This window comes from Capra hircus, chromosome 10 (assembly GCF_001704415.2).
Source record: "Capra hircus breed San Clemente chromosome 10, ASM170441v1, whole genome shotgun sequence".
In the NCBI taxonomy this organism is placed as follows: domain Eukaryota; kingdom Metazoa; phylum Chordata; class Mammalia; order Artiodactyla; family Bovidae; genus Capra; species Capra hircus.
Window position 1 is genome coordinate 703,355 of NC_030817.1, and position 13,148 is coordinate 716,502.

Sequence of the window (13,148 nt, forward strand, 5' to 3'; positions counted from 1 at the left end):
AAAATAGAAAAAACCAAAAGGGGCAAGGAAAAAAACCCTTAATAGATGTTTCACAAAAGAAGGTATAGGAAAAAAAAAAAAGGTATAGAAACATCCAGTAAGCCAGGGAAAGATACTAAATAATGTTGTCATTCAAAAAAAATGCAAATTAAAACCACAGTGACACACTGCGACCCACCAAACAGACCTACTAGGGTTATAACGACCGAGGGTACCGGACGCTTACCTTACAGAGACTCCTGCTAACCTTACGTCCCTGCCGTGGATGAGGGTGTCTGTTCCATAGCGAGAGTCCAGACGTCATAGCTGCTGCTGCTGTTGCCCGTTGGCTGCCTCTCTACCTGCCTTCCTGGTGCTGAAGTCTGGACCGCCGGGTAGAGTTGGTGGTTCACCTTCTGCAGTGTGCAGCCCTGGGTCTGCAGATGAAGCATGTGTTATGAACGCAAGTCTGCTCCCTGGGCTACTGGCCTGCTCTACAAGTAGGAAAGCTACTCAGTGTTGTTTCAGGTTTGTCTTCTTAGGTCTGTAGTTAGTTCTTCTTAGTCTCCCCAATAAATGAAAGAAAAACACTTTTTTTGTGCTCTGAGCAACAGTAACCTGTAGTAGTTCTGATTCCCGTTTTGTTAAAAACCGGCACCGAGAGAGGCTTCCTCTGCTCAGGTCAGGACGCAGTGGAGCCGTGGTCTGTGTGTTAGTCACTCGGTTGTGTCTGACTCTGTGACCTGGTTCAGGTCTCTTGATTATAAAGCCTGAGTTCTTTGGATTATATCAAGTTGCCTCAAAGACAGGAGTACACTGGATATTTTTTTCCCCCACAACCCACTTGCCTTTGAGTTTCAGAGTGATGTTTTCAGACTCCAGTATTTATTCCAGTAGAAAGGATTTGTGTTCAGTTAATACAGCACTAAGCATCTGTTGAGTGCATACTGCATGGAAGCACTTGTTGGATTTTTTAAGATGAATACATTGATCGTGACTTTAAAAGGCTCAGAACGTAGCAGAGAAAGAAAGTATGCAGATATTTTCAGTGTAGCAAGATAATTGATGTTGTGTAAGTCTTAATAAGTAACTAATCCCCTCTGCTTGAGAGGTGATTGAAGAGAGAATTGAGTAGGACATTCACGGATGCGTAGGAGTTCGTCATTTGGTCAGCTAACCTATGAACACCTACTTCTGGGCCGTGACAATTTAAATAAGTAACTACTTAGAGGCAGAAAATATTCATTGTTAGTTTGCAGGAATGCTATGTTCCTTTACACCTTTTTAATAATTAGTTTGTGTTAGGATATAATTAAGTGCAGAAATTGGAAGTATCTGGCAAAATACAGAAGTCTTAGAAGGGCAGTGCTTTTTGCTCTCTTGTGCTTTGTAAAATACGTTGCAACGCAAGTAGCTTTTAGAGCCCTTTCATTCTGTGGAATCTGCTGTTTGGAATTTAAAGTTAAATGGGCAAGATAAAAATTTGTGAGTTTGTGAAGATTTTCCTTTGGTCTTTGATCAGATTGTGGTAAACTTGACAGACGACTATCCCTGGGACGTGTGCTTTTCTCAGCCCTGCCCTTTCGGCATTTGTAGGCCACGCCTGCAGCTGTTTTCCAGGTGTATGTTGTTTCTCGCACACAGATGCTGTCCAGGGTGGTGGTTAGTTTCTGATCAGACTGTTAGCACTGTGTCAGCAAATGGCGCCTTAGACCGATCATGAACTCTGCTGTGGCTTGCTATTATTCCGCTCCTTGTTTACTTTTCACTGTAGCTTTTCTGTCTCTTATTTCATTATTCCTCGTGGGATAAAAAGGGCAAATTGAAAGGGAAACGGGCATCTTTTCATTTCAGGTTTTGATTCAGCTGTGTACTCCTGCTTTTACTTTTGAGTTACATGGCACAATAAGGCTACCTGCTTCTTAATACACAGTTTTGGAAGGACTTTCCAGACAATTCTGAAAAACAGGGAACCTGCTTAAAGAAAGTGACTGGCCATTACGACAGAGCAATGGCTGGGATTTCTGTTTGTCTTACTCCGTTCATCGCACTTCCGTTGCTGTAGTGGTTGGTGATTTGGTACTCTACAGAAAGTTAGGATTGTATGGTGATGGCAGAGGTTTCTGATATGCTGCATTGGGGAAAATTATTTAAATATATGCAGATTTCACATAATAGTTTTAATAACAGTATTCTATGCTAATTCATTTGATTGCATTTTAGGGTAGTCATTAACTTATAAAACTGTATTTATATAAATTTAGTAATATTTTCTATATGAAACTATATACTAAGAATTCTGCCAAAATAATGTTAAAATTAGTGCCTTATGGTTAATCCAAAGTGATTAAAAGGAAATACTTCCTTTAGTTTATGAATACAAGTCAAAGACAGAAAAACTATATTTCGTTTTTAGATTATATAAATGGTGGAGAGCTTTTTACTCATCTTTCTCAGAGAGAGCGCTTCACAGAGCGCGAGGTGCAGATCTATGCTGGAGAGATCGTGCTTGCCCTCGGACACCTCCACAAGGTAAGACGCTCCACTTCCGGGATTTGCCTTGAAAAATCTGGTAACTGAGGTGATGGTGGGATGAAGAGCGCTGATGTGCTGGCACGGCATCGTCCCCGGGGAGATGGTGGAGGCGCACTCTGCAGACCGCAAGCAGGTTCAGTCTCACCCTTCCCTCTTTAAACGGCTGTCTTTCCTTTTGTAGTTCCTGGGATGCAGATTAAAAAGGCAGAACCTGAGCACTTTTTTTTTTTGGTTTTGTTCACGAAAAATCCTAATGCTTATTACCCAGTATCATTAGAATTTTTTAAAAATTGTTCTTAAAGTAACCTTCAAGATTAGACCACAAGTCTTAATATGTGCTTCCTTAATTGTGGCTTACTGTGCTGCAGACTCTGCCCGTATTTCTTCAGGGTACGTTTCCCTGTTAGCTTGAGACAATTGAAAGAAGCACTTACCTACAGACCCAGCTATCCCACTGCCGGCTATGGCCCGCCTTTCTGTTTGTTTTGCCCCGAGGTCCTTTCTTGCTCCCCTCCATCCCTCCCACTCCATGACCTTCATTGACATAAGCTCAGTTACTAAAAACTTTAAGTGGTATTCATGTATGTATGTGAGTTTGAATTCTGTAAAATCAGCTTAAACTTTAAAAAAATATTATTTCAGATGCTGTTAATCTTGATCCAAGATATTTTGACTAAAAACTTTTTTTTAATGAGGACACATTATTGTAGAAACAAACAGTCATTATGTGGATTAGGTTTGTGTGTTGCCTAAGAAATAGAAAGTACTAGAACACTTTTTATCATAATTGTGTGAGACCACAAGGAGCATGACCTGAGTTACTACATTTGGATGATGTGAGTACGTCATAAAGTCACTGTTGTTCTTTGTTATATGCTCATGTTCTAAACTAGATTACAGATAAAAAGAGATGAAAGAGCTGATTATGCAGCACAAAAAAGAATGGAGAGAAATGAGGGGAAAAGATGAAGCTTTTAAAGGGGCAGGGAGATTGGGATTGCAGGATGGAAGCAATGGATGGGAGAGGCTGTGAGGAAAGATGAGAAGATACGGGAAGGAAAGGATGGAGAGATGGGTGAGTCTGGGTCAGGCAGAAGCATAACCGGGCAGGGAGGTCGGGACAGGGTCGGAACAGGAGGCCTAAGGGGAGTGAAGGGAAGGGTGATGAACAGGAAGGGAAGGGAAAGTGGCTCTGGGGCGCGCAGGGCTGCAGGGCCATAAAGCAAGGGGAGCCTCGGGTGGGAGCTTAAGTGCTCAACTGAAGTGTGGGAAGAGGCATCCATGTTCCTTCTGATAGAATCCATGGTGTGGAGGTGAGCTTTATGCCTTTAGTTACTTTTGTGGGATATATACATACACACATGTTATTATATATATATGTATATATATAATACATGCATCAGATTGGGCCTAGGAATAGGCTGAAAAGCTTTGTTTTATGCTTAGAGGAATCAGATATAATTTTTATAACATAAAAATGATGGTGGAAATCACCATAAATAGAAGCGTAAACACAAAATGCAAAGCTCCAACAGATAAGCTAGTAAATTCAGTTTTTAATTTGTATGAAAACTGTTAATTCTGTTTATTAAAGGGAAAATCCATCAACTTTCATTATTGTTAAAACAGGGTAATCAGAAGCAGAGAGGTAGAGAATATGAGGATGCCAGATGTAAACGTGATTGATGTGAAAAGTGTGTACAGATTAGATCTTCGTTCAGTTTCTCTTAATCTCACCTTGAAAAAGAGAAATACAAGGAAATAGAGCACAAAGCCAGAAATGTTAATTTTGGTGTGCTCATTTCGAATTTCTCGGGAGGGACAAAAACGGGGAGTTTTCTTGGAACTGATGTGGTAAAGCAGGTGCTAAATGACTTATTCCTAAAATCTTTTCCAAAGAGGCTGTTTGGAAAAAAAGCCATCCCGATTGCTGGGCGCTTGTGGGCTGCAGGCCAGATGTCCCTTCAGCAGACAGTGCGCTCACGGCCGTCACGCTTCCCAGTATGGGGGGAAGGGGTCTTGAAAGAAAATGCCTAGTGTGTTTCCTTGTATAATCTTTCAATTTTAAGAAAGCATCAGGAGTCTTCTTTTTCATATACTTGGTGTTGATGAAAGCACACAGTCTTAAGTTTGCTAATGCTCAGTATAAAAAGTTTAAAAACATTCAGTCCAGGCTGACAGGACAGGAAACGGGGAGTTCATATTTGTCAAGCACTGCTTGTCTAACTTGGGCAGATTTATTTATGTCATATAATTAAGATGTTTTACAATAAAACTTACATACAAAACAAAATGGAGGAATAGGTAGAAAAGTACAATGTGATTATAGGTGCTCTATGGGAAAAAAAAAGGCCAGTGCAGGAGCTGGTTAGCCAGGAAGGCCTTCGTGAAGCCCTTAAGAAAGGATGAACACGAATTGGCCAAGAAAGCCCCTGAAGATCCTCTGAAGGGAGGGTGAACTCCATCACGAAGAGTAACCCAGGAAGGAGCAGTCGTCAAGGCAGACCCCAGAGAAGCTAGTCCGACAGAAGGGCCCCTCCTTACGGGGAACGTGGTTCCAGAGGCCCCAGGAGCCCAGCAGATAGGCAGGCACAGCACCCTGAGCAGGGGAATGCCATTTTTGGTTTGTTTTCAAGGTTCATAATAAAGACTTTCCTAATTTACTTTTTGGAAATTGTTATTTTAAAATGCATCTTTGTTTGTTTTTACAGTTGGGGATTATATACCGTGACATTAAGCTTGAGAATATTCTGCTTGATTCTGATGGCCACGTGATGCTGACGGATTTTGGTCTGAGTAAGGAGTTTGTGGCTGACGAAGTGAGTATCGTATTTTAAGTTAGTATCTGAAGTTAGTAAAGCAGAGTGTAAGCAGTGATGAAAATTAGCTGTAGCAGGAGCATTTCAGGGGACGGTACTAGACAAATTGTGGACTTTTGCACAAGTTTGCCCAGAGGGACGTTCTGACATGAATGACTGTAAGGGTTTTAGTCTGAAACCACCATGAAAGCACCCTGTTAGAAGTGACCCTTCCATGGACGCGTCCGAATTACAAGACCAAGTTACACACTTAACTTTCTCCGTAAAATATGACTGGAATTTTTAAATAACGCTTTGGGCCTTTCAGGAAAATCATAGCTTAGACAGTAGCCAATGAAACTCACAGAAGGGGGGCTTCCCGGGCGGCCCAGGCGTGAAGACCCCTGCTTCCAGTGCAGGGCCGCAGCTCTGTCGCTGCGTGGGGAGCTGAGACGCGCGTGCCCCCAGTGTGGCCAAAACCAAAGGGCTGCGGAGCAGGGCACACACAGTTTACGCTACACGTACAAAGTGGGCATGTCATTATGGCCCTTTAAGCTCATTTGACAAAAGTAGCAAGGATCTACTTATTAGACCTAAGTGGTTTTTTGCTCGTACAAATTAAAATGTAATAACTGATATACAGATTTTAAATATGGAGGACTCTGCATTTTCAGTATTGATTAAAACTTATTTTCACAGATTTATTTAATAACATTTAAAATTATACATTTTTAGTTGTAATTAAATAATACTTCTGTAGCAATTATAAATTAAAAGTATGTTTTATTCTACTAGCCTTTCAAGAGAGCTAAGTAAACTTGAATGCGAAACTTTGTTGTAATAGACACAATTACAGTAAAATTTTTGTAGTAAAGGACTTTGTTGTTGTGAAACACATCTTGGATTCTAGATTAGGTGTATCCATTTCTGATTGTTTACTTTTTAGAATATTTCCAAAACAGTCTTAGGTGAACTAGATAAGTACTAGAAGTATGAAAACAAAGGCTCCCAGTTTTTTTAAATTGTATCCATCTCATTCAGTCTCTTGTGAATAAGTTTCTCTTGGCCTTCTCGGCTGCGATAGGTATTGGGTGAGACAGCGGCAGATGAGGGGCATGGTCTCCACCTGCATGAGCCTGAGGATATAACAATATATGAGTTATCTTTGATAGGAAAATCATAGTTATAAAGCAGACGAGATGAACTTTTGAGGAATTTACTTCAAAGTTTGGTTTTTCAAACTTTTCTTCTTTGTTTAAAATTTTAGTAGCGACTTAAAAAATGTGACGGGTGAAATACGTTCATGGTTGTTTCCTCGCTAAACCTGCTGCTGCTGCTGCTGCTGCTAAGTCGCTTCAGTCATGTCCGACTCTGTGCGACCCCACAGACGGCAGCCACCAGGCTCCCCTACAAGGAGAAGAAAAGGAGTGAGATAGGCGTGCACGCAGAAGGGGGAGAGGATCCCCGAGATGAAAACCTGGCGACCAGCGGTGCTTTCAGGGAAAGGCCCAACTCAAAAGGGGGAAATCTCCAGGAAACAGACAAACAAACCAAGAACCTCAGTCAAGTCCTGGTAGGAGGCCAGAAGGGGGAGTTTCAAAGACCGAGAGGAAGGAGGAGACGTGTCTGTTTTCTTAGCAAGAACTCAGCCAGTGAAAGGCTCGTGATCCAGCCAGTGAAAAGCTATGGACACTGGGTTCGCCGTAGCCCTCAAAACTGCCTTTTCCCTCACTGAACACGGTCTGTTCTACACTCTGCCTGAGGATTTTCTTGTGGCTCACAATAGGTATGGGTCCCAAATTGCAGTTCTTTGTTGATTCCCAATAAACCCTCTTTTGTAGAAGAAAAAAATGTGGGAGGTGGTGGGAGGGAAACAGCAACCAGATTCTGGGAAGGGGACGGCAGAAACACTAGTCGCCGTCACCTTCCGGCCCTGAAGCATCTGAGTCCTAAGCCAGCGACAAGGAGAAGCCCCAAAGCAGGCTGGTCTGCACCTCTCACCCCCAGAAAGGCTCAAGGATTAGTCCTCATCCCAGGCGTGCAGGACACAAGAGGATCTCTTGAAAGTCTCTGTAAGACACAGATGCCTCCCCTGCCAGACCCCATGTCTGCACTGCTGCGCAGGAAGCCTTGCTCTCCTGACGCTCGTGGAGAGCTGCGAAGGCTAAACAGGCAGACTGGACTCGGGGCGAGGGCCGCAGGGGAGGGCGAGGACACTGGCGGCGCCAGGAGGCAGCTGGAGGACGGACCCTCACCGTGGGACTGCCGAGGCCTCTGCTGCCCCCGCACTCGGAGCCACGAGTGGGCAGGACTCCTCTCCGAGAACAGCAGTCTGCAGGTGCTGGCGCCTGGGGCTCTGCCCGTGAGGTGGTCCGGCCAGACCTCCCGAGTGACACCTGAGGCTTGGCCACAGAAGCGCGTTCGGGGCGGCGTCGCGCTTTGTCCTTCGTTTTGGTTTCCGTGTTTGTCTTAGTGTGCTCTGTCCTGCCGCATTTTCAGAAACACTCTGAGAAGGGCTCTGGTGACTTCCGTAGAGCACCAGAGGGGCCTCTCCCCCCACAGAGAGACCTGGTGATCACTCTTTCCTCTGTCCCTGGAACCGTCCACATATTCACTCACTCTCTCCGGCTGTCTGTTGAGAGCCTTCTACCTGCCAGTCTTCAGGCTGGGTCCTGGTGATATGACGATGAGAGAGTCGCTGAGGGAACCCTGTGTTTCTGGACGTGCACTTCTGGGTGTCTGGTCGTTTGGCAGATGGCAGAGACAGACTTTGGCCCTTTTGGTTAGAAACCAAAGCAAAAATAAATAAAAATCAAGCATGATCAGAGGTACTGGGCTTTAATACAAATGAGTCAGAGCTGCTGAGTGACTGAATCAGCTGTGTCCCTTTTCACAGGGGAGGCTATGTCTTTTGCTGGACATGTCAGCAGCTACTCCTCAAGGGAATGAGGGGAATTCTTACTGGATGCCAGTGTTTGAACCTTTTGTTTAGGTCCAAAAATGAAATAATTCAATCTGGAGTGGAGAAGTGGTTCATGGATTCTCTGGTTATTCACCAAATGCAACCTAGCCGCATCTTGCGTAGTTATGTCTTAGTGGCGTATGTGACTAAACCTGACGGTTCCATCTCTCCTTTCCCCTCAGACGGCCAGCTTACTTTTGCTCTTAGCTGAAGAGGACGATACCACTGTGCTAGGCTTTGGGTTTAATTCTCAGGGCTGAAGGAGGGAGCTTCTTTTTCTGAGTCCCCTAAACCTCAGTCGAATGAGCCTACTAAAGCTCGATCTGACGAGCCTGCTCTCCTGACTCCGCCTGCATCTGCTCATCCAGTCCCCTGCCTGGCCTCCTACCCCTCGACAGTGCTCCCACCCAGCGGCTCCTGCTTCGGTTAGCTAGCATCCCTCTTTGGCCTCGTGGGCCAGCCTGACGTGTGCCGTCTTCCTTGGGAGGAGCTGCTGCGTGTGTTGCTCTCGGCCTCCGTGGTTTTCAGCGTAAGCTTCGCTTTGAAGGGTTTCCTCCGTGGCCGCCAGCTTGCAGAGAGAGGTTACGCATCTGTGTCTCTGGCTGACCCCTCTCCTTTTCTACCTTTTTCTTCTTCCACTTGGGCGGTTCCTGTCGCCATTTTAGCCTAGTCTCTCTTGCCTTAAATTTTTTAGAAGGGAGAGGTGAGTGAGTGGATGGGCTGAGTGGGAAACAGCGAACAGTCTCAGAATCCCATATTCCCTTTCAGCTCTGGTCGTGTGTTCTCCTTTGTAAGTATTTGTACAAATGCCTGCCTGTCACTCACTCCCTAACCTACTCCAGTGAGACTCGCACCTCCCACCAGTTGACTGGGCCTGTTCCTGCCACGGCCGGTGCTGACTTCCACTCTGGGTATTGTCGAGTCCTCCGCTGACTTGACTGCCTTGCAGTGTGGAGCTGGAGATCGCCCCTCAGCCTGCCTGCTGCGGCTCGCGCTCCCCGCCTTGCTTCCTCAGTATGCATGACCTGCGCTGGTGTGTCTCCCCGACTCTCTCCTAGATTGCATAAGCTCAGCATTTCTAAACCTGAATCACCATTCCCCCACCCAAACCCACTTCTCTTAGTTTATCACAGTTTCGTGTATTACAAATTCTGCTTTCACTGAACCTAGGAAATGTATTTTTCTATTTAATTTTCAGGATTTTACTTTGTTTGACAAGTCTTTTTTATTTTTTTATTTATTTTGATTGGAAGACAATTGCTTTACAAAATTGTGTTGGTTTCTGCCATACATCAGCATGAGTCAGCCGTAGGAATCCTCACGTCCCTCCCTCTGGAACCTCCTTCCCACATGTTTGAAGCTTCTGTTCGTTGCTGGCTGCAGCGTGTGGCGTGGGGGCTCTTAGTTCCTCGACCAGGGATTGAACTCACGCCCTCTGCAGTGGTAGCACCAAGTCTTAAATGCTGGACTGCTGGGAAAATCCTTGTGTGTTTATTAATTTACTATTCAACAAATATTTGGTGAGTACTACTGTGTGCCAGGTATTGTGCTGGACTCTAGAAATACTGCTGCTGCTGAGTCGCTTCAGTCGTGTCCGACTCTGTGCGACCCCATGGACGGCAGCCCACCAGGCTCCCCCGCCCCTGGGATTCTCCAGGCAAGAGCGCTAGAAGTACAGCAGTGAACATAACGAATTTCCGCCCTCGTGAGCCGCAATTTTAGAGTATTCATCACTACGTCACGTCATTTCTAGACTGCAGCTTGCTAACTAAATTGTATAGTGGATAAAATTGGTTTATTTTAGAAGCCTTAATAATATTTCATATGATAATGAACAGTTTACAAATTTGGTTCTTTTACTGATATGTTTTGTCAACACAGAATTTGAAATTCTGAAAAGAAAAAAAAAGACATTTCTAAATATCTGCACGCTAATCTATGCTCATCACAGGATTTTACAGAGGCAGTTCAGCAAGCCTTTCCCAGATCCCACTATGGGTCAGTCTGCAATGAACATATGGTTTTTAACGTTGAAGACAGGAAAGGAGTACGTCAAGGCTGTATATTGCCACCCTGCTTATTTAACTTCTATGCAGAGTACATCATGAGAAATGCTGGGCTGGAAGAGGCACAAGCTGGAATCAAGATTGCCGGGAGAAATATCAATAGCCTCAGCTATGCAGATGACACCACCCTTATGGCAGAAAGTGAAGAGGAACTCAAAAGCCTCTTGATGAAAGTGAAAAAGTTGGCTTAAAGCTCCACATTCAGAAAACGAAGATTATGGCATCCAATCCCATCACTTCCTGGGAAATAGATGGGGAAACAGTGGAAACAGTGTCAGACTTTATTTCTGGGGGCTCCAAAATCACTGCAGATGGTGATTGCAGCCATGAAATTAAAAGACGCTTACTCCTTGGAAGGAAAGTTATGACCAACCTAGATAGCATATTCAAAAGCAGAGACATTACTTTGCTGACTAAGGTCCGTCTAGTCAAGGCTATGGTTTTTCCTGTGGTCATGTATGGATGTGAGAGTTGGACTGTGAAGAAGGCTGAGCGCCGAAGAATTGATGCTTTTGAACTATGGTGTTGGAGAAGACTCTTGAGAGTCCCTTGGACTGCAAGGAGATCAGCCCTGGGTGTTCTTTGGAAGGAATGATGCTAAAGCTGAAACTCCAGTACTTTGGCCACCTCGTGAGAAGAGTTGACTCATTGGAAAAGACTCTGATGCTGGGAGGGATTGGGGGCAGGAGGAGAAGGGGACGACCGAGGATGAGATGGCTGGATGGCATCACGGACTCGATGGACGTGAGTCTGAGTGAACTCCAGGAGTTGGTGATGAACAGGGAGGCCTGTCGTGCTGTGATTCATGGGGTCGCAAAGAGTCGGACACGACTGAGCACCTGAACTGAACACATAACATAAAAATTACCATCTTACAGAAAGAGAAATATAAATATCGTATACTGACACGTGTATATGGAGTCTAAAAAATGGTACTGATGAATTTATTTTCAGGGCAGCAAGGGAGAAGCAGACACAGAGAACAGACCTGCGGACGTGGGAGAAGGGAGAGAGTAACGTGGAAACGTACAGGACCGTGTGTGAAACAGATAGAATGGGAGCGTGCTGTGCGACTCGGGGAGCTCAGGCTGCAGGCTGGGGTGGAGGAGACGGGAGGGGGTCCGGGAGGGAGGGGACGTGGGTGTGCCTGTGGCTGATTCTTGTTGAGGTCTGACAGAACACGGCAGAATCCTGTAAACCAATTATCCTCCAATTTAAAAAAAATTTTTTAGTTGCCATCTTAACCACTTTTGAGTGTACAGGTCAGTGTGTCGACTGTTCACATTTTATGCAACAGATCCCTAGAACTTTTTCAGCTTGCAGAACTGAATTCTCACCCATTGAGCAGCTCCCCGTTTTCCCCTCCTCCTAACCCCCAACAGCCACCACCACTTGTCTGTCTGTCTCTGAGTTTGACTGTTTTAGATGCCTAGTAAAAGTGGGATCATGCATGTATCTTTTGTGACTAGCTAACTTCAGTTAGGGTAATGTCCTCAGTGTTCATCCATGCTGTGGCGTGTGACAGGATTTCCTTCCATGTTGAGACTGAATAACATGTCATTCTCTGTATGAACCGTATTTTGCTTGTCCATCCATCCTCTGACGCCGCGCGTCGCTTCCACTCACGGGCTGTTGTGGGCAGCTCTGCGGTGCGCGGCGTGTGCAGATGTCTCTCTGCCATGCTGCTCTCAGTTCTCTGCATGTGTGCCAGGCGTGGAGCCGGGCGTAGGGCCGGGCGTGGCGTGGGGCGTGGCGTCAGGCGTGGAGCCGGGTATGGGGTGCTGGTGTGGAGCCGGGCGTGGAGCGAGGCGTGGACCTGGGCGTGGAGCTGGGCATGGGGCCGGGCGTGGCCCCGGGCGTGGGCGCTGGCTCTCGTGAAGGCTCTGTTTCCAGCCTTTGAGGAGCTTGCATGCTGTTCTCCGTTGTAGCTGCCCCACTCCGCATTCCCACCCGCAGAGCACAAGGGCTCCAGCTCCTCCACATTCTCACCTGTGCTTGTTATTTCTGCGTTTTGATCCTGGACTTCCTCATGAATATGAAGAGAGATCTCATTGTACATGTGATTTGCACTTCTGTAATAATCAGTGGCGTCTTTGCGTGTGCCCTTAGCTGTTTGTATACCGTCACTGAATGAATGAATGTTGAAGTCCTGTGCCTGGTTTTTAGTCAGATTTATTTACTTTTTCGTTGTTGTCAGAGTTCTCTGTACATTCTGGATATTAGCACCCTGTCAGATACATGATTTCAGTTTTTTCTCCTATTCTGTAGGTTGTCGTTTTTCCTTTGCCTGGTTCCTTTGATGCAGGGAGGTCTTCTGTTTTAATGCCAGCCCGTTTGTCTGTTTCTGCCTTTGCTGCTGTGCTTTTGATGTCAGATCCAGGAAGTCACTGCCGCATCCAGCATCATGAGGCCTTGCCTCTGGTCTCTTCTAGGAGCTTTATACTTTCAGGTTTTACATTTTGATCTTCAATTCATTTTGAGTTAGTTTGTGTATCTGGATTGAGGGAGGATCCAACTTCCTTTTTCTGTGTTTATGAACACCCAGTTTGCCCAGCATCATTTGTTGAGGAGAATGTCCTTTTCCCATAGGCATCCTTGCAAAGATCATTTGACCATGTGCCTAAAGATTTGTTTCTGGGCTCTCTCTTCTGTTCATTGGTCTGTATGTTTGTCTTAAATATTTAAGTCAAAAGTGCTTTGATTGCTGTAGTTTTGTAATGTGTTTTGAAATCAAGAAGTATGAGACCTCCAAGTTTGTTCCTTCTCTTTCAAGATTGTTTTGGCTTTTAAGGGTCCTTTGAGATTACA

General features: G+C 45.2%; 1 protein-coding gene across 6 annotated transcripts in view; it reads left to right on the forward strand.

The window, feature by feature from the left end:
• RPS6KA5 (ribosomal protein S6 kinase A5) overlaps positions 1-13,148 on the forward strand; it is a 184,900-nt gene that overhangs the window by 103,886 nt on the left and 67,866 nt on the right. For 4 of the 6 annotated variants that reach the window (XM_018053831.1, XM_018053829.1, XM_018053830.1 and 1 more), the window contains 2 exons: positions 2,396-2,511; positions 5,226-5,333. The exons of the other annotated variants lie outside the window; for them this stretch is intronic. In XM_018053831.1, coding sequence (XP_017909320.1) covers positions 2,396-2,511; positions 5,226-5,333 — 224 coding nt within the window. The remainder of the gene's footprint in view (positions 1-2,395; positions 2,512-5,225; positions 5,334-13,148) is intronic. 6 annotated transcript variants of the gene reach the window in all.